Raw genomic sequence first — 25,813 nt, forward strand, 5'->3', positions numbered from 1 at the left:
TACATGTCTAGCTTCTAGACCATAAGATGTTATAGAACTATAACCCCCCACACACACACACGTATACAGTACGTTTACAGGTGAAAATGTGGGACCCAGTCTTCCTGGTTGCAAGAGGGTCTTGTCAAAGTGAACTTAGACACAGTCGCTTTTTGCTTTTTTGGACTGTATGCTGGGGGTCCCCATACTATTTTACCCTTGAGCCATACTCAAATGTAAAAAAAAAGTTGGGGAACAACACAAGCATGAAAAAGTTCCTGCCAAAAAAGGGCTGTTGTTGGCTATTTGGTAGCCCATATGAGGACTGGCAGCCTACAGGAGGCTCTGTTTGGCACAACATCTGTTTTTTTTTGTGACCAAAACTTGCCTCCAAGCCAGGAATTAAAAAATAAGCTCCTGGTCCGAGAGCAACATCCAAAGGGTTGGTGAGTAAGATATTACTAGCAAGTCACTGGTTGGGGATCACTGCTTTATGCAATGGCAGATGCTTAACCATTATACAATATTCAAAAGAGCACCCATGCATCTTCCAAAACAATACCTTAGAGCTCAGTATGGAGGGTCAGCTCCCAATATTACTTGAAAACTGTCACAGACCTGTGTGTATATTACGTGAAAATGCTATGTTTTCGTCAATATAATCATTCAATGGTTCACCCCATATGCAGATGTTCTGTTGGGTCAGTACTCCATTTTTTAGGAAGTTCTCAATCATATCAGAAAGTATCATTGAAATTTGTTTGCCAGATCAGACCTAGTTGTTTATTTGTTATGGTAAGAGAAAGAACTTTTGAGCAAAATAAGAGATGTCATTGATATAATTGTCAATAATTGTGTTAATGGCCAGAGCCTGGGAACTCATTTCAATCTACAAACCACTTCTTAGACTAAATTTCAATTGCTAAATTAGTAATGAATTTGTCATTTGTCCAAATTCAATGGGAATGATTTCAAGCTTCATAAATAGGCATTTCCCATATTAATAATAAGCAACAAAGATTGCTAAATATTGTTTCTTTGACACTTTATAGGGGGCTTTTCAAAATGTAGTCGCTTTTTGAAGATATGATGAAATCTCCTTGAACGTTTTAGTAAATAATTGTCTTCTTTATGTTTGATCATCAGCTAAAAAGGCCTCTAAGTTCCGAGACTGGCTCGACTGCAGCAGCATGGAGATCAAGCCCAATGCTGTAGCCATGGAGATCTTGGCTTACTTGGCCTATGAGTCTGTAGCCCAGGTAAGATGGGATGCCACCACTTAAATTTCTTCCTTTTTAAATACAATTATGAAACAATTTTTTCAGGGTAGGATAAAATGAGATGCACTGAAGAAGCTGTAGCCAAAACAACTGTAATTCATTTATTTGGAATTTAATATGGACTACAAAATACAAGAAGCTAACATAAAGTGTGGGAACAAAGAGCTTAACCAGGCTTCAAGCCATTTGGTTTCATAAATACTGATCTACAGCTCACCAAGAAGGGATTTACTTGCCGTAGGTTATAAATGAGGACGTAGAAGCCCGTTTACCGTTGGTAAAGCCTCACTGTTGATGTGTATGTTTCCCCAATAAGTAATGTGGTTTTCACATGCAGTTCCCTTTAGCAATTGCATCTGTGGCCTTGAAGAAAATGATCATACTTGTAATATGTTGAAAATACAACTTCCTTTGAAGAACTTTGCCGAGTATTCTGCCAAGATTTTTAATTTGCATCTTTGTGATTTTTAAAAATAAGTATCAAAGTTTGGAAGATCATATTTTTTTCACGAATCACAGTAAAAAATGCAGCCCTGAATTTTAATTAATTTGCCCCTTATTTTTTTCTTTGGTGTTCAATTTTCTGGTTTGGCCATACTCCCCAAACCCAGTAGGAGCAACTTGATGCCATGCATATGTAGTCTTGTCTGTTCCTTCCTGGTAATATATTGTTCTTTATCATCACTTTTGAAATGACAGAGCTGTGTCTTATATCTGAGAAAATAATTGCATTGATGAATAACACTTTTTAGGGTCTAGTCTGCAGTTTTGGCCAATGGAATCTTGGCTGGAGAATAGCTGCCATGAAACAGGGTAGTGTATGTGAACATAAGTATAGTCTTCGGCATTGTGCCATCATCTACCATATCTAGATAGTACTAGATTAATGTTTTCTATAACCTGTCCCTAAAAATATTTTGCTGAATTCATGTAAATGAAGCTTTAACCTTATAATGGGATGGCACTTCACCACCTTCTTGTATTTATTTCAGTTAGTGGATCTGGCCCTTTTGGTTAAACAAGATATGGCTCCCAAGACTTGTGACCCATTCACACATGCAATGTCCGCTGCCTACATTCAGAGCCGCAATACAGCTGAGGTAAAGGTCACAAGCGAACTTAACTGTTCATCCGTTGTCTTCTGCATATGCAAAACATCATCATTTGGGGCTTGGGACCTAGAGATTATCAAATATGTATGTGCATGCTTGTTGACTCGTGTCTACATTATTTTATGGCTGAGTGTGTGTGCGGGAATATGTACGACGGAAATGAACAGGAGCTTGTAGGAGCCCAGAAAGAGTGCAATATCATTAGTAATATTTTCTAGCAATTTGCTCAAACCTCCTCTTTTTCTAAAAAAAAAAAAAAAAAAAGCCTTCAGCTATCCTGGCATCTTTACATAACTAAATATACTGAATTTGTGTTCCTTATTTTGAAGTTGCTTGCTCAGACAGCACCACTGAAGAGTAACCCGGACACGCCAGAGAATACACCGCCAGCCACCCCCAACCCTCCCTCTGTTGTAGCTCAGCACCAGGGTAAGGGCCTAGCTGGAGCTCTTGGAAATGGTGTAGACTCCAAAACCAAGCAGAGGAAAAGAAAAAAGGTACGGTGCAATTTTTGTAGGCCTTCAAGTTCTTTCCAGGTGAAATGAAACTCACATCATGATATTTATGTAGTTAGGAAGTCTATGTTGGGTTAAAGTGATAATCTACTGAACAGTTATAGAGTTTGAACTCAAATTGGAGACAATGTTGGGAGTTGAGATGTCAGCTAAGAATTCTCTGTGATGAATGCTCATTAACATGTAAATTGAACTCTTTTTGATCTTTTTCTGTGTTCCGACCAGTGTAATTTGGGGTGGACCATGACTCAGATATTCACTAAACCTAGTCATGAGTTTATCTTTGTTTCTGTTCTGTTGTTGCTGCTTTTGCACCTGCTTTACAGTTTTGCAAAGTGACTAGGTAGGAGGCCCTACACTTGCACGGATCAAGATTCAGATGGGTCAGAAATTGTTAAGTCCTGTTAAAAAGGCCAGCTTTATAGATAAGGTAAAACCTTTATAGTAAACTAGAGATCTTGGCATTCAAGTTCTTCAAAATCTGCCCCCCCCCCCACATATATGCTAATATTTTATATTAAAACTCTTTCAAAACATGAATAGTTTGAATATCTGTAGCTGGTAGAATTTGCTGACATATTTACTTGTATTATTTCTTTTTTTATTGTTATTATTTTATTGATTCCTACTGTTTTGGCCAGCATTGCACGTTGCTGCTGACGTTCCTGTTGGTCAGCACCTCAGCGTGATGACTGGTGTATTGTACTTGTCACCACAAAACCACAAATGCCTCCCCTGCCTAGTCTCACGGTGTAAACGTATGGGAAATTGTTCTTTTTAAGTTATTACTGACCTTCAAAGCTGCTGCTGCTTGATTTAGTTATTTGTTTCTTGGTTAGACTTCGAGCCATGTTGTGGTCGGTTTATATTTATTTAATAACGCTGCCATTATTTCCTACTTGAAACCTCAACCCCCAGGAACCCAGAAAGAGCAAACAATGGGAGTCTGTTTACTGGAATATTAAGTTGTAAACTGTAACTGGTGTGTCAGCTTTACCCACTGAACGTTCATTTGGTTGCTGTGTCCTGGCCAGGTACATTATTCTTCTCATTTGGCCGGGGTACAATGCCAGTAACGAGACAGCCGCATGCCTCCCACGTGTGATTCACAAACAGATGTTTCACCGTTGTGTCCCTTTTAGAGAGCAAGAAAGAAGTGCACTACAATGTGCTGATTCAGCACCTTGTTGACAACTACCATGTTCTGATTTCTAAAGCTTTGTATTTTTTACACTTACACAAACTACATTCACTGACGAATGACAAAATTTGGCATCATTGGGGTGTTGCACTGGCTCATTGGCTGTACCAAAGCCACAATGGCCCAGCACCTCCTCTAGGGTAGAGTAGTTGCCTTCACCCACATGATTTTTTACCTAATAATTTAGAATGCCATTTGGCTCAGGATTCACATTTAATGAGTCCTTAGACTATTCATAAGGGCGTGTTCTTCACTCTATTCTTAAAATGTTGCTAAGACGGAGTAAACCAAACCACTGAGCATTTAAAACAAATAAATGTATGAAATATGAACCTATAATACTAGTAAAAACAGTAAAGTACAGGTAGAGAATCCATTATCCAGAAAACTGTTATCCAGAAAGCTCTGAATTATAGGAAGGCCACCTGCCATAGATTCCATATTAGTCAAACATTTTAATATTTCAAAACATATTTCCTTTTTCTCTGTAATAATTAAACAGTATTTTGTACTTGATCGAAAATAAGATATAATTAATCCTTATTGGAAGCTTACCTGGTATGCTTCTCTGAAAATTCGAAAAACAGCAAAAAAAAAATCGCCAAACGCATTAAAGTCAATGAGCATGTTTTTCCTGCAACAATTTTCAAATACATTTTTTACTATACATTTAGGGGCACATTTACTAAGCTCGAGTGAAGGATTCGAAGTTAAAAAACTTTGAATTTCAAAGTTTTTTTTTGGGGTACTTCAACCATCGAATAGGCTACTTCGACCTTCGACTTCGAATCGAACGATTCGAACTAAAAATCGTTTGACTATTCGACCATTCGATAGCCGAAGTACTGTCTCTTTAAAAAAAACTTCGACTACCTACTTCGGCACTTAAAAGCTACCGAGCTACAATGTTAGCCTATGGGGACCTTCCTCATAAACTTTGTAAGCTTTTTTAGATCGAAGGAAAATCGTTCGATCGATGGATTAAAATCCTTCGAATTGTTCGATTCGAAGGATTTAATTGTTCGATCGAACGATTTTTCCTTTGATCGTTTGATCGAAGTAAATGCGATAAATCCTTCTACTTCGATATTCGACCCTTAGTAAATGTGCCCCTTAGAGTTTATGGGCATTTTTTCACCTTTAAATATTTCGCTTATCCCCAGCAATGGCTATAAGAAGATACAGGTATGGGATCTGTAATCCGGAAAGCCATTATCTAAAAATCTCCAAATTACGGAAAGGCTGCCTCCCATAGACTTCATAATAATCAAATAACCCAGATTTTTTTAATTGATTCCTTTTTCGCTGTAATAATAAAACCGTAACTTGTACTTGATCCCAACTAAGATATAATTAATCCTTATTGGAGGCAAAACCAGCCTATTGGGTTTATTTAATGTTTACATGATTTTTTAATAGCGTTAAGGTATGAAGATCCAAATTAGGGAAAGATCTGTTATCTGGGCAGCCCTAGGTCCCGAGCATTCTGGATAACAGGTCCATTACCTGTAGTAAATAAACGTATGGTAGCCCTTTAAGCTTTGGTAAAACATAAAAGGGGATTATGAAGATGTTGGGGGGCAGTAATATTATAGTAAAAAAGTGCAAACAATGCAGAATTGTTCATTGATTTTCATGGTTTCCGAAACCTAAATATGAAGCTTTTGTACAATGGCAGGGCTACATGTGCTCCAACTGGAAATCTAGAATCAATTATTCCGCCACTGACCCGGCGTTGGGTGGGTTTTTTCAAGGTTGTGCTTTCATTCATTTCAGTAATGAGTCTCTCTTTAATGGAAGTGCATTTCTTTTTCCATAAATACTAAGGCAGACTGTAGGCAGTGAGTAATTCAATGACAGAATTCAATGGAATTCAAGGAAAAATGGCATTTTAATAGAGGAAAATATGTTTGGAGATTTGTATGTTGAACAACCCAGGAGCCCATGAAAGAAGCCTCAGCCCACTTCATTGGCGGCCTCCTAGAAGCGAGCCGTGTGAAGTCGGACTGAGTTTATGGAGCGGTTTTATGCAAATAGCAGCGCAAACAGCCAAGGGGTGTTATTTATTTATTTGTTCAAAAATGTCTTTGGAGTCTCCACGTACATGGTTTGTAGGAGATTAATTGGAACTATATTTGTCCAACTCTGCAAGAGTTACTGTTTGTTAATTGTTTCTGTTGGCAAAGCCCCGCATGTAAAATCATTCTATAGGGACGCCATTCTTCTCCTTTCAGAAGGGTAAGAAATTATCCTGATTTACTGACAAATTCACAGCGACTCTTGGACAGCAACGTTCCTGACCACCCCCTGTGTACCGAAATGTTCATTGGGGTAATGTAAAATACATAGCAAATTAAAGGGAGAAAAGGCTTGGCGAGCCATGAGCTTGTTGCAAAGATCTCTGTTCAGTCCACAGCTTCCTTTAGACTTTCATGGTACTGATTTACTTTTTCTTTGGAATAATAAGATAATACAGGTATGGGACCTGTTATCCAGAATGCTCGGGACCTGGGGTTTTCTGGTTAATGGATCTTTCCGTAATTTTGGTCTTCATACCTTAAGTCTACTAGAAATTAATTTAAACATTAAATAAAGCCAATAGGCTGGTTTTGCTTCCGATAAGGATTAATTATATCTTAGTTGGGATCAAGTACAAGCTACTGTTTTATTATTACACAGAAATTTGTATTATTCGGATAAAATGGAGTCTATGGGAGACTTTCTGGATATCGCGTTTCCGGATAAGGGATCCTATACCTGTAATAAGATATCAACAGGAAAATTTATTAAAATTCAAATTTCACGTGGTTTTTCAGTTTTGTTTGAATTAGCAAAAAACTGAAAAATATTGATTATAAAAAAAAAAAACTCTGACACTGTAAATTTCAAATCAATCTTGAATACCCGCCTGCTTTTAGCTGGCAGTTTTTTATATTTGCGTTTTTAATTTTTTTTTTGCCCTTAATAAATCACAAAATTTCTGGTTTTGTAAACTTGATTTGGAAAATAGTGGAGGTCGCCATTTTTTACTGCAAAGATGTGAATCCTGGTAAAAACTTGAATTCAAATGTTGATAAATTTAGCCCCTAAGGTATAATCAATCCATGTTGATGGCAAAACAATCCTATTGTTGTTTTTATTATTGTTCCTGTTATTCTTTTCTTTATGGTATTTGTAGTATGTGTATTGCTTCGTATGCTGTGCCCAAGGGTATGAAGCAGAGTATCAGTAAAAAAAAGTGACGGAGACAAATGAGGAGTAGGGGGTATTTATAAGGGCACAGTAGTCTACTAAGTAAAGGGGCTTTTACAATCTTGTAAATTATAGTGAATAATGTACCCCCTATTGTGCAATATAAGGAGTGTATAAGTCACAGAGAAGTTCCATGTGCATTTATGCAATTCATGGAACTCCCCACATTTTTTTTAAAAAAAGGGAGAACATTATTGATTATAATACACAAGTTTCAATGAATCATTTGGCAGAAATTACATGAACTAAGCACTGATTAGAACTAATGACACCACCAAGCTCCCTTTTTAAGGGTATAATTTACAGGATACTCACGGCTTTTGTGTATTTTATCCTTAGAAATAGTGCATTTTTTTTAGCTGGGATGTACCGAATCCAGGATTCAGTTCGGGATTCGGCCAGGATTCTGCCTTTTTCAGCAGGATTCAGCCAAATCCTTCTGCCTGGCTGAACCGAATCCTAATTTGCTTATGCAAATTAGGGGCGGGAACGTAAACTCGTAACTTTTTGTCACAAAACAAGGAAGTAAAATTTTTTTCCTTCCCACCCCTAATTTTGCATAGTTATGAGTTGGTTCCGTATCCAAAAGAGTGGATTCGGTGCATCCCTAATTTTTTTAAATGTTCCTGTTATAACTTATGAAAGAGTCAGAGTTACTTTGATATGCAGTATACATTCCACTTTCTTTTTTTAAAAAAAAGTCATTAAGGATTTCAAGTAGGGATGCACCGAATCCACTATTTTGGATTTGGCCGAACCCCAAAATCCTTTGTGAAAGATTAGGCCGAACCGAATCCAAACCGTAATTTGCATATGCAAGATAGGGGTGGGAAGGAGAAAACATTTTTACTTCCTTGTTTTGTGATGAAAAATCACGGGATTTCCCTCCCCACCCCTAATTTGCATATGCAAATTAGGATTCAGATTTGGTTCGGCCAAATCCGAATCCTGCTAAAAAGGTTGAATCCTGGCCGAATCCCAAACCGAAATTCTGGATCCGGTGCATCCCTAATTTCAAGCAGCTGTACATCTACTGTATGGACTTTTTAGCAAACCTTAAATAAAATTAATCTTTTTAGATAAACATTCCTATTCCCAACTACAGGTATGGGATCTGCTATCCAGAATGCTTGGGGTTTTCCAGATAAGGGATCTTTCCGTAATTTGGATCTTCATACCTTAAGTCTACAATAAAACGTGTAAATATTAAATAAACCCAATAGGATGGTTCTGCTTCCAGTAAGCAACTGTTTTATTATTACACAGAAAAAGGAAATTATTTTAAAAAATTTGGATAATTTGGATAAAATGGAGTCAATGGGAGACAGCCTTTCCATATTTCGGAGCTTTCTTGATAATGGGTTTCCAGATAACGGATCCCACACCTGTATTTTGAAAAAGCTTGATCAAAGAAATATTTTCATTTTAAATGCATTTCTATATCAGCCATTTTTGATCTTTTCACCTAATTATAAAGAATTTCACCATCTTTTTTTTTTTTTTCTACTCCCACCATATATTTCGATTTTTTAAATGTGTTTTCTACTCCGGTTGCTGGCTAAGCCCTTTATTTATAATACGATACTAATGGATATCTTTTTGGGAAAAAAATGACCCAACAAAATGTTTTGCTGTGTTTATAACGTTTTATCATCTCATGTAAATGGTGCAGGGAAAATGCATAGACTTTTGATGTTGCTTCCTTTCTTGTATCAATTGCTTTATTGTCCTCAATAGAAATAATTATGTTGTTTTGAAACTCTTTGAAATCGAACAAGGTTTTTTTTTATTCTTAAAGCAAATTAGACACATTTGTGCAATGTCTGCTAGTTATTTCTTGGTAGTTTTCTATTATTCAAACATTTTCTGTTACATGAAAACATTTTATCTCAATTTTATATCCCCTGATTTTAAGTTTCCCCTCATGTTTTGTGGTCCCACCTATATATTATGCTTAATACATTTCCCTGATTTTACATTTTCCTGGATTTTGCACCATTTTTTTCTGTTTCCCTGAAAAATGTCAAATGGGGGTTCTACTGTATTTATTTATATTACAACTCCCATTTTACATTTTTTCAGATGGGTTTAAAATCTGGTAAAATGTAAAACCAAGGAAATGTATTATGCATTATAAATATAAGAATGTAAAATGCAGGAAAGCTTAAAATTAAGGAATATGTAATATTGAGGTTTCGCTGTATATATATTATGGGGCAGATTTATCAAAATTTGAGTTTAGAACGTGATAAAAACTCACCCACATTCTGTTCATTCCTATGAGATTTTTAGAACCCTATCAAATAGCGATTTCTATCCTTCATCCATTGATAAATACAATTCTAAAAATCCAATAGGAATTTTAAACTCACATTTTGATAAATCTGCCCCTTAATGTATTTAAAACAGTTGTCCATTTTTTTTTACCTTGCCTAGCAATCATTTTGCTAATTAATCCTGCTTTGATGTGTATATAGTGGGGGTTGAAAAGGGGTTTCGGAGTGCAGTGGTCTGAATGAAATAGTTAGAATCTTAAAACAATTTTAGAAAAACACATATCTCTCAAAAATAAAATTGAGAGAAATCTGTTTAATAAGTAATCTTATTTAATAATCTGTTTTATAAGAAATCTTATTTAAAATCTGTTTAATAAGAAATCTGTTTAAAAAGTTGTAATTTGATATAAGTGGGGTTCTTTTTTTTCTAAAATTGTTTTAAGTAATTGTTATACTGACGTGTGTCAGACCTCAATTGTGATCAAAGAAATAGAATTTTAATTGGTCGGACCAGGGGTATTACACAGACTTTTATTTCAATAGTTAGAAATAGATAGAACTGCTGCAATGTGACCATTTAATTAATTCATTTAAAAAAATGAAGTTATTCCTTTGTAATTTGGTTGTTTTTTTTTTGTTTTTTTTAACTTTGTGACAGTGATTTGTATGTCCCCAGATAAAGAAAAATGTTTCTCATCTACAGAGGATCTTAAGTTTCATATTTTCATGCAGAAGACTTGAAGTATGTTTCTGATTTAACAACAGTTGAACGGCTTCTCCCTTGCAGAGTGCAGCTGCTGGTGGGATCGAGGCAAACAGTGATGCCATCCAGCCCAGCCACATCAGAGAGGCGATCCGGCGCTACAGCCACAAGATTGGCCCGCTCTCCCCATTCACGGTGCGTAATAACAGAGTTTTTAAAAAGTTATATTTGTAATCTGAAAGGGAATTCATTTTCAAGTGGTCGCATGAAGAAGCCTTTGGAATTGTTCGGAGTAATTTGTGGTCTACGTAATTTTCTTTGTAAAAATGAAATATTTCTCCTGGGAAATAAAACGCTGTAATTTTTGTCTTCTTCTGGAAACATTTTTTTTTTTTATAGAATATATGTATCTCACATGAGAGACACTAACAGATTTATTTAAACTTATTTTTTATTTTTGTCATTTTAAAATTTACCTTTTTATCGTATTGTTTTCGAAGATTACATTTTAATTTATTTTAAAATTCTTTATACATTTATGGGTTTAGAATTCATACTTTTTTAAAATATACAATAGATTTTTCTTACTCTCAGACTGAATTATGTTTTATATAAATGTTAGCAATTTTAGACGTTCAGAATTTATTTTATGTAGCATATTTTTGAATTTATAATTTGATGTGTTTTCTCAAGAATAATTTTTCACCTGTCATTTCCTTTTTAAACATTAAACAAGTCGTTGTTAAAAGCAAAATGAAGGTTCAAATAACGTGAAGACAACAACTAAGCTTAAATGATATGGTTTTGGGTTCTGGATGAAATGGAATGTATTTAATTAGACAGTTGCAGTTGGACTTAAATGATGATAACTCATTTGTTGATGCGCTGTTGTTAAATAAGGCCCTAGTGCATTTCTTTTATTTTATTAAGTTTGTCAACAGTATAGATGTCTATACCCCAAGCCATTTTTCCAAATAGGTTTAAGACGATACTGTCATTGATATTATTGGTTATTTATTTCCAGTTTATTTCAAAGCACTTTACAGAGATTATATACAGGTATGGAACCTGTTATCCAGAATACTCGGGACCTGGGGTTTTTCCGGATTCCGTATTTTCCCGTCATTTGGATCTTCATACCTTAGTATGAGTATTAGAGTATTTTCTCTACTAGAAAATCATGTAAACATTAAATAAACCCTATAGGCTGGTTTTGCCAGCTGTTTGGATCAAGTACAAGGTTCTGTATTGTTATTACAGAGAAAAAGGAAATAATTTTTAAAAATTTGGATTATTTGAATAAAATAAAGTCGGCCTTTTCGTAATTCAGATCTTTCTGGATAACCGGCTTCTGGACAATGGATCCCATAATTTTATAGTTAATATCAACCCTTGCCCCAGTGGAGCTTACCAAGGTCATTAAAGGAGAACCAAACCTTTTTTCTTAAAAACCACTAACCCCCTACCACACATCGACCCCCCCCTGCTCCCCACCAGCCTAGGTGTAAACTTCAGTAATTAACCCTAACTCTTTACTTACCTCTCTTTGCAGATTCAGCGCATCAGAGTTCACTGGCGCCATCTTCAGTCCTCTTCGGGAAGTAAGCACCGTATCGGCTCATGCTCAGTTGACGCAGTCTTATTGTTTTTGACAACTGTGCATGTGCCGAAAGTCACGGAAATTGCTGAAGCGCCGGAAAAAGACACGGAGATTATCGAATAGCCACAAGATGGTGCCCGTGAGCTCCGCTGCGCTGAATCTGCAAAGAGAGGTAAGTAGAGAGTTAGGGTTAATTACCGAAGTTTACACCAAGGCAGGGGGGAGCAGGGAGGGGGTCTATGTAGGGTAGAGGGTTAAAGGTTTTTAAGAAAAAAGGTTTGGTTCTCCTTTAAGTAGTAATGTCACCTATCATAGTTGTGGAGGCTAGTGAACCTCCATTGTGGTGGGCACATGTCATTCTTCATTGAAATAGTACAGCAATTAAAACTGCATCCACAGCCATTTTTACCATGAAGGCATCTCAGGATGCAGGTGGCATGCCAAAGTAGTTGAGATGTGACATTGCCTGGTATGGTGCAGGTAACACTTTTGACTTTACCGCTTCAAAAATACACTTACTCACCCAGGACCACAGATACAAGGGGATAAAGAAGACCCCCCCCCCCAAGTCCCTAATAGGTGATAGATTTTAAAGCACCAATGAGAACGTTTACAGCTGCTCTTTTTATGAGCTCAAATCTTAAGGCTTTTCTAAATATGTTCACTATGGGCTTAGACACCAGTCGGTGACATACGAGTCAGTCATAAATCACATGTATTGTATACAGTAGTCCACATGTGTTTTTTACTGTACATTTATCTTTGCTTGTTTATTTGTTGAGGGGCAAAGAGAGTGGTTATTTTATCCACTCTCCAGTTCTTTAAAAAAAAAAAAAGAGCTGAACCCGATTTGATATTTCTCACAGATTATTTTTTTTCAAGCCCAAGTAAAAAACCGCTGAAACAAGCGATTAAGTTACTGAGCGATTGGTTCCCCAGTACTGTGACTTGTGCATGTGGCTTGATGGATGAGACTACTCACTTGTTGCCTTCTGCTTTTTTTTTTTTGCAGAGTCTCTTGCACTCAATAATTCTTTGGTGTAAGCAGTAGCCTTCAGAATGGCTTTAATAAAATGTATATCTTTATTATATTGGTAAAGGGGGGCTATTCCTGGCACCAACTGATCCGAGTAACAGAAACATCTCTGGTTACTGTTTTTGAACATGGGCCGTCGCGAGATGCTGTAGAAATGTAACAGGATATGATTGAGCAACACAAACGCAACCTGATAACCGTAGATATATCTGGCTGACTTACAGATGAACATTTTTATATTTAAAGGGGGAAAAAAATTTCCGCAGAGTATGAAGCAGCAAAACAAATTTTTAGTGCAGATGTCATCTATGGAGAAGACTTTAGCTGAGATGAGCAAAAAAGAGGCAACAACAGGAAGGCATTTAGGGGAGATTAGTCAACAGCAGTAGCGAAGATTTGTCGCTGGGTAACTAATCTCCTCGTCTGCCACCACCACAGGGTCAGGCACAATGGCCTGAGATGGCTGCCTACACACCAATATTACAACTAAAAAAAATATACTTGTTGGAATAAAACAATAAAACTAGACTGCATAACTTTGTAGCATTCACAGAGCTTTGCTGCTCATTGTATTATGGTAGGATCGTCAGTGTGAATACAGTCTGCTTCTAGAAGACCACAAATAATACATAATTCATTAGTGTGACCCAAGGTATTGATGGCGAGACCAACGTCATGTACCCCTGATTATTATTAATTATTGTGACCCATGATATTGAAGGAAAGACCAACAGCATGTACCCCTGATTATTATTTATTAGTGTGACCCAAGATATTGAAGGAAAGACCAACGGCATGTACCCCTAATTATTATTCATTAGTGTGACCCAAGATATTGAAGGAAAGATAAACGGCATGTACCCCTGATTAATATTCATTAGTGTGACCCAAGATATTGAAGGAAAAAACCAATGGAATGTACCCCTAATTATTATTCATTAGTGTGACCCAAGGTGTTGAAGGAAATACCAACGGCATTCACCCCTAATTATTATTCATTAGTGTGACCCTAGATATTGAAGGAAAGATCAATGGCATGTAACCCTGATTATTATTCATTAGTGTGACCCAAGATATTGAAGCAAAGACCAACGGCATGTACCCCTAATTATTATTCATTAGTGTGACCCAAGATATTGAAGGAAAGACCAACAGCATGTACCCTTGATTATTATTCATTAGTGTGACCCAAGGTATTGAAGGAAATACCAACGGCATGTACCCCTAATTATTATTCATTAGTGTGACCCTAGATATTGAAGGAAAGACCAATGGCATGTACCCCTAATTATTATTCATTAGTGTGACCCAAGATATTGAAGGAAAGACCAATGGCATGTAACCCTGATTATTATTCATTAGTGTGACCCAAGATATTGAAGGAAAGACCAACGGCATGTACCCCTAATTATTATTCATTAGTGTGATCCAAGATATTGAAGGAAAGACCAACAGCATGTACCTTTGATTATTATTTATTAGTGTGACCCAAGGTATTGAAGGAGAGACCAACGGCATGTACCCCTGATTATTGTTCATTAGTGTTACCCAAGATATTGAAGGAGAGACCAAAAACATGTCCCCCTGGTAATTAAGTCTATTTTGTCCATCAGTCTTGAACCTCACTGGGCCCAATACAGTTGTAAATCTTGTATATCTCTTCTTACACCCCTCTTTTCTGGTAATAAACTTCACAAACACTAAATTTCACAAGTATTGGATCAGCCACAGCACATTGTTTCCTTGTCGTCTTAGACCTTGAGGACAAACCCCAAAGCTGCGGAATATCGCTAACTGTAAATTATGCCTTTCCATTTATCCTGTAGCTCGGTAAGGTAATTATGGCTGTGTGCGGTGCCAACTGTAAATAGCCGTGCATTTAACATGTACACAACCCTGTTGGGTTCTAGTATAGCAAAGTTGCCAAGCATTTTATATCCATTTACATGTGGATATTGAAATGATCCATTCACCCACAATCCGAGAGGACTTTAATGGTACCATTGGTGGTGTAGTGAAATGTAAAATGTTATGTACACCAGTATTTCAGGAGGATTAACCGACTTAATCAGAACTGTGATTAGACAATGTACTGTAACTAGTAAAAAAAAAGTTCAGTTAAGGCTGGAACCACTTCTTATATATATGCCATCTTGGCAGTGCTATGAATCCAGAAAAGATCCGTGACTGTATGGTAAATGAATCCATGCAAGAAAAGCAAGAAAAATGATCCAAGCTACAAGGATCTTTCTTTATCTGCACTACAAAAAACTCGAGTTTGATAATTACAGCTTTAGCTTGGAGACCAGCAAGCATTAGCTAGATACATCTCATGCCTAGACATATATTTTAGTTAAATATGTATAAAACACGATTTAATGAACTATAATTTGTATGAATCATTCTGTTATGTCAAAGTTTGACTGATATAATCTGGAGCAAAGGATATCAAGGCACATTCCCCAATTAAACAGAGTATTATCACATACAATCATGGCTAAAAATATTGGCGCCTTTGCGATTTTCTCAAATATTTCACCAATTACCAATTAAGATAAAAAAAATGAATCTACTGCAAAATAAACAGTGTTTCCACAATTCCTTGTTTCACTATTAAGATTGCAACACTTCTTCTACATCTCTCCATTGACAGTTTGGACCACTTTTCTTTTGCAAACTGCTCTTCGTAAGATTTCATTGAGATTAAGACCTATATTAGTCTAGTGTTTGGTCTTTAGCCATTCCAGGTGGTTTTTGAAGTGATCTTCTGGTTATTATCCTGTTCAACAATGATCAGCAACAAAAATTCAGCTTCGGTATTGTGCTCCAAAATGCCTTCAACATCTTTTGATTGCATGATGCTATTCACCGACTCAAGGAACCCAGTTCCAGGGGCAGCCAAGCAACCCCAAAACATAAGCAAGCATTCTAAATGTTTGACTGTAGGGATTATGTTTTTTTGAAGGCCTCATATTTTTTATTTGCTTATAGAAAAAGAGATATTGTGCTTAAGCAAAAAAAAAAATGCAGCCAATCTATCAACAGGACATTGTCCCAAAAGGATTTTGGCTTGTTCAGTTGTGTTTTGCTAGACTTAGTTTTAGTACTTATGTTCCTCTGTCAGCAGTGGGGTCTTATGAGATCTCCAACCATTGAGTTGTAATGGAAGTGTTGAGGAAGTTGAGACTGTTGTGCCTTGCTTCTGAAGTTCATCTTGAATCTGTCTAGAAGTTGGTTCTTTCACTACAAAATCTTTGGTAAACGTTTCTCTTGCTTTTTACGTCTAAGGAGATTGGCTGCAGTGCCCTGGGTCTCAAATATCCTAACACTTTGTAGGGTGGACACTGGAACATTATGGTTTCGGGGAATGGACATATTGCCTCAAGATTGCCGGGGCTTTCTTACAATTTTCTCTCTCACCACCTAAGACAGTTTCTGCTTTTCTTTCTTCTCTTCGTGTTCACAGTGGTGCATACTGACAGTTTGGTCTGGATGAGTATAAGCTTCTTGTAGGCACTTAACTTGTAGTAAACTTAACTTTACGACCATAGAAATTGAAGCAGATTGATCACAAGCTCATGTTTTTGGCAGGCAATCCAAGGTGCTTCCCATTAACCTGAAAAGGGAGGGTCTCGGGCAAGAGGCTTATGTATTATTGGAGATATTGTGGTACTACTTGTCTGGCCAAAGGGAGTTAGTTCAGTGTTGGATGATTCTCCTGCCATAAGAAAATCAGTGCCTCATTTTTGAATGTTTTTCCTAGTTTGTTCATTTCAGAGACCTTGCTGGTTTCATATTCCGAAAGAACAGATGTAAATATGATACTTCGGGGTATCTACATAATATATTCATATCCCATCATACTTCTCATGTTGCCTGAAAATGTAAAGAACATATTTTTCCGCTTCCTCACGTGAAAAAAAGAGGGTCTTGGTTGCCATAAGTAATTGTATTACATAGCAGATGATTGAGAGGAAGCTGCATTGACCTTCCCATCTGAATCCTCGATTCCGTCCATCTGTGGGATTCAGATTGCACGTATGAGGGAGCCAAGAGCTTTTGAATATGTATGATGTGACCCACGTCACTGGCCTACAGTATTATATGTCATTATTAATAATGTGTTAAAATACCAAATATACCCTAGCTACGGAAGTCTAGATTTTTTAGCCAACCTTGACCCACAGGAGAAGAAACTATATTAAAATAAGGTATAATTTACATAAATATTATTTTTCATGTCACTGAAAATCTAGAAAAAAAATGACTTGGCTTGTTCCTTCCATCTTTTTTTTATTTTTAGATTATTACATTTACCAGCTTGCCATAGATTCATAAACTGGCTGTGGATTGGGGAGTGGGGAAAGCCTGAGGGTCAACTAAGGTGAATGTCTTTTCGCTGCCCTTGTTTTCCCTAAACTATACAACAGGAAGGCTGTTGTGTCTTTATATCTATAACCTTCATTTTAAGCAAAAGCCAGTTATTTTTCAGTTTAAGGGGTAGTTCACCTTTAACTTTTATTTCGGCAGCTGGTCTTCATTTTATTTATTATTTTTTGCAGTTTTTGAATTATTTAGCTTTTTATTCCGAAGCTCTCCAGTTTGGAATTCAGAAGGTATCTGGTTGCTAGAGTCCACTGTACCTTAGTAACCATTAACCAATGGCTTGAATGAAAGACTGCAATATGTAGGGGGGCTGAATATAAAGATAAGTAATAAAAAGTAGCAATAAAAATAAAATTGTAGCCTCACAGAGAAATATAGAAACTTTTGACAATCGGGTTCAGTGACCACCATTTAAGAACTAGCAAGTGGCAAAAGATAACGGTAGATAAACCAGAAACGTTTAAAAAAAATGAAGACCAGCTGAATATAGGCATTTCTATAACATACTAAAAGTTAACTTGAAGGTGAACTAACACTTTAATGGATCTTTACATAATTTGGATTATTATATCTTAAAAGGGTTGTTTACCTTTAAATACATTTTTAGTATAATGCAAATATTCTGAGACAATTTGCAATTGGTTTTCATTTTATATTATTTGTGGTTTTATTTGTGGTTTTTATTCAGCAGCTCTCCAGTTTGCAGTTTCAGCCATTTGGTTGCTAAGGTCAAAATTACCCTAGCAACCATGCATTGATTTGAATAAGAGACTGGAATATGAATAGGAGAGGCCTGAATAGACAGATGAGTAAAAAAAAGTAGTAGTAAATAACAATACATTTGTAGCCTTACTGGGAATTTATTTTTATATGGCCCAGTGACCCCCCCATTTGAAAGCTGGAAAGCATCAAAAGAAAAAGGCAACTCTTTTAAAATCTGTAAATAATAAATAATGAAGACCTTTTGAAAAGTTGAATAGAATTGGTCATTCTATAACATACTAAAAGTTAACTTAAAGATGAACAACCCCTTTAAGTCTGCTAAAAATCATTTAAGGGGCATATTTATCAAGGGTAGAACTTTGAAATTCAAATTTAAAAGACCATCTGAAATTAAGCTGTTTTTTTTTTTTGGTCGAATACCGTATATACTCGTGTATAAGCCGACCCGAGTATAAGCCGAGGTACCTAATTTTACCTAGAAAAACTGGGTAAACTTATTGACTCGAGTATAAGCCTAGGCTGAGAAATGATGGACTGGGAGACCTGGCACTCTATTACTAAATACCCCCAGAGCTCACAAAAAGATGGCACAGCAGCAAGTACATGTATAATACCCCCAGATATCATAGCAGAATGGCACAGATTTAATGTCTGCACTGCTCTCTGGCTTTAACTAGAAAGTGGACCAGTAGCCAGCACAATAACCCAGGGACAACTTAACAGAGGCACTGACTGACCGTATGGGTGGGAAAGTGGTGAGAAGGCTACAAACTGCAGTGCTAATGTGATAGTAGCAGCTCCTTCCTTGCTTCCGTTTCTCCCGAGCTGAAAACCATTACACATATCCAGTGGCTTCAATGTTATTGATCACTAAATCCAGATGTGAGAATCAGCTGGATTGGGCTGCAGTGTGTCAGTAGTCATAAGCAGCAATGCAGAATACAGACAAACATTACAAAGCTCGCTGTTGCTGCACGACTGGGCCGCTATGCTGTGTTGATTTAATTACAAGATTAGGGATGGTAATAGGTATTAGAATGTTTGTGCAACCAAACTAAACTTGCACGTGCAAACTTTAACTCCCAGCATCATCTAACAACCACAACCTGACCACACATGCTGAAAGCAGCCAGAGAGCTGCAAGCTGCGCTACAAAAACGCACCCAAGCAACACAAACAAGGATTTATTACCTGCAGCCCTCACTGAGCCAAGCCAGAGCCCCCGGGGTCGCACAGCCACAACTACAGACGTCACCACCAGCAGCCTCTGCCACTCTCCGCGCACACTATTAAAATAGCAAGGCCACGCCCACTCTCCAATCTCCACTATGCACTTGCAGTGAGGCAGGGATGATCCGATCATCATGTGGCAGAATATCTCCACTCCTCGGCAGGGCTAACCGGCTGGGCTGAAACTGAGACGCAAGATGGAGAGTGACAGACGCGCACACTCCCCTCCCACCGGAAGAAGTAAGAGAATCAATCTGCAGCGTGACGTGAGACGCAAAGTAGCGATGTCAACTCCTGCTCCCCTCCTGCGTATGACTCGCGTATAAGCCGAGGTAGAGTTTTTCAGCAAATTTTGGGTGCTGAAAAACTCGGCTTATACACGAGTATATACGGTAGGTCCGTTTGCGATCGAATAGGTCCGTATTTGGCTGAATTCGAATTGTACGAATTAAAGGAATAACGCTTTCGATGGAATTCGATTTGAAGTTTTTCCCCCAAAAAAACTTTTTCAAAGTCCACCAATTGACTCCAAATAGGTTCTAGGAGGTCCCCATAGGCTAAAACAGCAATTCGGCAGGTTTTAGATGGCGAATGGTCGAAGTCGAATTTTTAAAGAAACAGTACATGATAAATTTCAATATTCGAATTTTAAATCTTTTTCAAATTCGATAGAATTTGGACTATTCCCTAGTTGAAATACACAAAAAATAGCTAGAAATTTGAATTTTTTTTCATTTAAATATTCACCTCAACCTTAGATCTGCCCCTAAATGTTAAATTCAATGCACATGACTTTAGGTCACATGATCAGGCTGTCAACCACTTTATCCAGAGGTTAGTCAAGCATAACAGCACTCTAAAGATGGACCAACCTCAACAAAATCCTCAACACTCACTGTCACCGCTCTCAGAATCAGAACTCAGAAACAATTAACCAGAAGAGCTGACTATTTATTAAAGATTTCACACTCCCCCTTCCACAGGAATGCAGGCGGATTCAACTTTAGCAGGACACAGCTTCAGTTTTTTTTTTAACCTTCTTTGAGAGTGGACTGGACCAAGAATATAATGACCCTAAGTCCTTAGAGGAACATAATAGAAATATATATAATATAGATTGGTCGTGGGTTTTTCTATTGGTTCCATATACATCAACCATCGATGATGGTTGACCTGCCCCTTTGGGTTGATTGCTGTATTTGACTGTTTTTGTGTGACCTAAGCTTCACCTATTAAAGGTCTTAATATAAACTTTAATTCACCCTGGGGTGGTCTTTCACTCCCCCACAGGGCATGGCTCTGACCAGTTTGTTAGAGCAGGGCATCATGGGTTAAGCGAGCAATTATTGGAGGACATTCCCTTTATACAAATTAAGCAAAAGGTGCAAGAGTCAAGGCTCTTACCCAAATAGAGCCAGAAAATACTCCAAGTTACTCTGCACACCACTTCATTAGTACAGACACTTAAGGGGGTTATTTACTAAACTCTGAATGCAAAAATCATGAAAAATTCTTTATTTTTTTTTATATAAAATCAGACTTTTAAAAAATCACAAATTTTTCGTTTATTAAACCCTGAGGATGGAAAAGTCAGAATCTGAAAAGCCAGCATCTCAGACCTGTCAAGGTTGCATATAAGTCAATGAGAGAAGTCCCAATGTTTTTTTGAAAATTCTGAGTTTTCGGATGAAATGTCAGAAAAAAATCACGAAAATGATGAAAAATCCAAAAAAACCACGATTCTTTTCTGATTTTTTCCCGCAAACAAAATGTTTGGGAAACTGTATTAATAAATAACTCCAAAAAAACCTGTGCGGATTTGGTCGGAGATTTTTTTCCGAAAATATTGAGATAAATTCGTACTTTGATAAATAACCCCCTAAAGGTATGAAAATAAATGGTTTAATAAATCATATACAACAATGTGTAATTACAAAGTCATTAACACATATAATTTAGTGCATACCAAACACGTACATCACGGGTTAAGACCCCTCTACCTAAAACTGGTTCCCGAGCTATAGTAACAGATTCCTGTAGGTATGTGAGTTTTGCCACCAATATTAAGTCAGGCAACTTTGTTACCATTAAGTACGACGTTCTGTTCTATTATTATAGAAATGATGTGCTTAAAATGTACTCTGGGCCATGGTCTACCCGTAATGTGGACCTTTTCTGGATACCAGGTCTCCAAATAATGGATCCTACGCCTGTATAAGAGACTGTGTGCCTTACTTGACACAGTAGAAGGAAGTAAGGGTAAACACTAACCCAAATCAATTTTCTCATAAACATGAAAAAACATATACATCAATGTATTGCACTTTGAGATCTTCTACACTATTTGCTGTCTGTCATCCATTATGCTGGTTTTTGGGTTCAAGCCCCATTTGAATGTGTAAAGTTTAGAAGTTTACTGATGTAGAAAATCTTTGCTATATTATCCATTCCTGGTTCTAACAAAATCGTGGGCATCAAATAAGTGTTCTCTCCAAATCTTGGGCATCAAATAAGTGTTCTCTTCAAATCTTGGGAATCAAATAAGTGTTCTCTCCAAATCTTGGGCATCAAATAAGTGTTCTCTCCAAATCTTGGGCATCTAATAAGTGTTCTCTCCAAATTTTGGGCATCAAATAAGTGTTCTCTCCAAATCTTGGGCATCAAATAAGTGTTCTCTCCAAATCTTGGGCAGCAAATAAGTGTTCTCTCAAAATCTTGGGCATCAAATAAGTGTTCTCTCCAAATATTGGGCATCAAATAAGTGTTTTCTCCAAATCTTGGGCATCAAATAAGTGTTCTCTCCAAATCCTGGGCATCAAATAAGTGTTCTCTCCAAATCTTGGGCATCAAATAAGTGTTCTCTCCAAATATTGGGCATCAAATAAGTGTTCTCTCCAAATCTTGGGCATCAAATTAGGCTTCCAGGAATAACTAAGAGAGCAATTAGCTATTTTCCCAAAATCTCACCCGAAGGGGTTTATTTATCAAAGGTTGAGTGTTTTTTTACCTCGAATGAACTCGAATAACCTCAAAACTTGAATGGTATCTTATTTAAGCAAAAACTTGAATGTCTAAAATTCAAATTAATGATACAGATCCGAAAATTGAAATTGAATTTTAACGCAATTCGAATCGAGTTTTTCTCCGAAAAAACCTTGAATGTCAGGAAGGCTATTAACTTCTTCAAATAGGTCAGCGGACCTCTGCCATTGACTTCTACATGAACTTGGCAGGTTTTAGGTGGCGACCTATCGAATTTGAGTTACTTCCAGGGTAGGGGGATGATAAATCTTGGATTCGAATTTGGTGGCTTTAAACTTGAAATTGTGTATTTCAACCAAAAAAACAATTAGAAAATTTGAATTTACCATGTAAACCTTAGTAAATCTGCCCCTAAGTGACCCTTCAGCCCCCCCTCCTCAGCAGTTTGGGAGCTATGATTATAAGCAAAAATAATTGAAAATACCCTCATTGGCCAAGATGGTGGTGGACAGGAGACAACCAGCACAGGCCACAGATTAGTGCAGAAACAGTTGTGTTTTGAGAGTGACAATGTAGATAAAAGTTCTAAGAAGAGTGATAGATGTTTGCACTATATACATTAGGAATATCCAGCCTGTGACTGTCTGGATCTTATTGAACTGAAACTCCCACCAATAGTGGATGGCCGTATCAAGATGAATGCAATCTTTTTTAGCATAGCAGCTTAATATAGTTTGCACCTTTCTCTTTCACCTTTTACTCTTAATTTCCCGTCAAGGCTTCTCCCTCCGATCGTATGAAAGGAAACACTTGTCTGTGAATGGTTTCTGTGTTCTGGCATCTGGAAGTGTTTATTTTGGTGGCATGTATTCTACCTGGGGATTTCGTTAGAACCAGACTCCTTTTGTGTAGGGTTTTTAATTTTCTATGCTGCACTAAAAAAAATAAAAAATAATTGCTGATGCCGGCGTTACCATGGAGTGGCAATTTGCTAATTGTGTGTCAATTTTTTTAAACACACTAGTGTTTATATATTTACAATGTAATGTTTTGTTATAAAAATAAATGCTCGATTTAGTGTCTGTGTGTATTTATTTTATTATTCATTATTTATTACATATGGGCGTCTCCATGATAGTTGGAGGTACATGAGCAGTTCTAAAGCTAGGCAGACTGTAGGAGTCAACCTAGACTGATAACTCTATAAATTAGTGACCCATATAGTATTTCTGCCTTTAGAACTGACAACGGAATTCCAGGCATATAAGTAAAACTGTATATTCTAAAGCACACAGATAGGCACCCATATGTAATAAAAATAATGCATGCTAAATTGTTTACTGTAATCTATTAAAATGCATAGATTTAGTTAAAAATATTGATGTTCTAAAAAAAAATATTTAAACACAATCAGCAAGATTGATCCATCAAGGTATTTGGTCTCTATGTTGTGTATGTTTTGTTTAGTAGATTCATATTCAGAATAGGGGGCCGATTTACTAGCAATCGAATTTAAATTTGTTCCACGAATCTTTAAAAATTTGTGGTTTCCCTATTATTCTTAAAAGCTGTAAACATTTGTGATTTATTAAGTGTAAAAACCACAAAAAACTCTTAATACAAAAGTTCGAGAAGTCAATGGGAGCTGGGTTGATCCTATTGGACTAATTTTAATCAATTCAGAATAGGGAGCCGATTTACTAACAATTGAATTTAAAAAAAAAATTTCACAAATCTCTAAAAATTTGTGGTTTTCCTATTTTTCTTAAAAGCTCTAAAAATTCGATATTTATTAAGGGGCAGATTTATCAAGGGTCGAATTTGAATTCAAATTTTCGAGTGTCAAAATTTTGTTTAGTAGATTCATATTCAGAATAGGGGGCCGATTTACTAACAATCGAATTTAAATCTTTAAAAATTTGTGGTTTTCCTATTATTCTTAAAAGCTGTAAACATTTGTGATTTATTAATTGTAAAAACCACAAAAAAACTCTTAACACAAAAATTTGACATGTAAAAGTTTTCGAGGTCCTGGAAAAGTCAATGGCAGCTTCGTTGATCCTATTGGACTCATTTTAATCAATTCAGAATAGGGGGCCGACTTACTAACAATTGAATTTAAAACATTTTCACATCTCAAAAAATTTGTGGTTTTCCTATTTTTCTTTAAAGCTCTAGAAATTCAAGATTTATTAAGGGGCAGATTTTTCAAAGGTCGAATTTGAACTAGAATTTTCGAGTGTCAAAATTCACATATTCAAATTTTAATGTCCCTATTCACATGTAAATTTAATTTGAGATTTATCACACTTTGACCATGGAAAGAGAAAAACTCGATTTGTACGAATCGAATACGACTCAAATTTTTGGACCAGTACCATTCGATCGAATACTAGACATTGAAATTTTTTCTTAACCTCCCAGTCGAATTGTGAGTATATTAAAAAAAAAAAAAATACACATAAATTCGAAATTCAACCTTTCATAAGTGGGCCTCCATGTGTAAAAAAAATGGGAACTGCTCTAATCCTATTGGACTATTTTTAATCAAATTTTTTAGAGGTATTCATAATTTTTTCCGCATGTTTCAGTGATTTTATTCATTCGTGCTTTTGAAATTTGGATCTTTTAATAAATCTCATGACATTCGTGGTTTTAGAGAAAGTGTGTTTAGTTGTGGCTTCAAAAACCAATAAAATGAGACTATGTCTGCCTTTTCAATTCTAGGGTCCTAGATCTATGGCCGATATGTAATAATGGTTACGTCTTAGTTTAAGTTTCTAGTGATGTCAAAAAATAAGTAGTCGTTGAAGCAGTAACTTTGACCAGAATATTGCTAGATAATAATGTACTGATGAATTCTGTTGTCACTTTGCCAAATGGAAGTTCTTCATTTTCCCAGAGGAAACGGGTTTTCTGCCAGTTTGAGCTCGTGAAAAAAAATATCAGTAAAACGCTGTTTAAAGTGGATGTTGAAGTCCTTTATAAATAGGAGAAAGTGATAAAAAAAACACCGGTTGAAGTAGAAATGGCATTAAAGTTGTATTAGGATAAAAGGTTTCTGTTAAAGGTGCAGGTCTATAAATAGTAGAAGTTGGAAAATTAGCTGAAATCCGCAAACATCGACCATTTTCCAACTCTGACACTTTATAAATAGGCCCTTGAATGACAAGATGTGAATCTGTCTATGTTGGCTGCTGAAGCGCCTTGTATTTATTAGAGATTATTCTTGTGTATCTATAAAGCCGCAGTGACATGCTGAGGGGTCACGGACTCGGTAAGAAGAATGCAAGTCTCTAATTAGAATATGCACTACATGGCCAAGAGTACCGTACCTGGGCACATTTTTTTGTCAAAGTATCCAGACACTAATCTAAAAAGACACTTGGAACACTAACTGTTTCTGTCTCTGGAAGCAATGTCAACACAAGAACAGTTTTTTACGGAGTGTGGGGTTTTTATGGGTGACCAGAGGCAAACATCGCTATGTGCAATGCCAAGTGTTGGCTTGAGTGTTGTAAAGGTCACCATTGGACTC

At 36.6% G+C, this 25,813-nt stretch overlaps 1 protein-coding gene across 4 annotated transcripts in view; it reads left to right on the forward strand.

Moving 5' to 3' along the window:
• Positions 1-25,813, forward strand: part of supt3h.L (SPT3 homolog, SAGA and STAGA complex component L homeolog) — a 307,390-nt gene that overhangs the window by 234,896 nt on the left and 46,681 nt on the right. For all 4 annotated transcript variants that reach the window (XM_018261992.2, XM_018261990.2, NM_001093940.1 and 1 more), the window contains 4 exons: positions 1,126-1,238; positions 2,252-2,359; positions 2,701-2,868; positions 10,403-10,513. In XM_018261992.2, coding sequence (XP_018117481.1) covers positions 1,126-1,238; positions 2,252-2,359; positions 2,701-2,868; positions 10,403-10,513 — 500 coding nt within the window. The remainder of the gene's footprint in view (positions 1-1,125; positions 1,239-2,251; positions 2,360-2,700; positions 2,869-10,402; positions 10,514-25,813) is intronic.

This window comes from Xenopus laevis, chromosome 5L, assembly GCF_017654675.1.
Source record: "Xenopus laevis strain J_2021 chromosome 5L, Xenopus_laevis_v10.1, whole genome shotgun sequence".
Lineage (NCBI taxonomy): Eukaryota > Metazoa > Chordata > Amphibia > Anura > Pipidae > Xenopus > Xenopus laevis.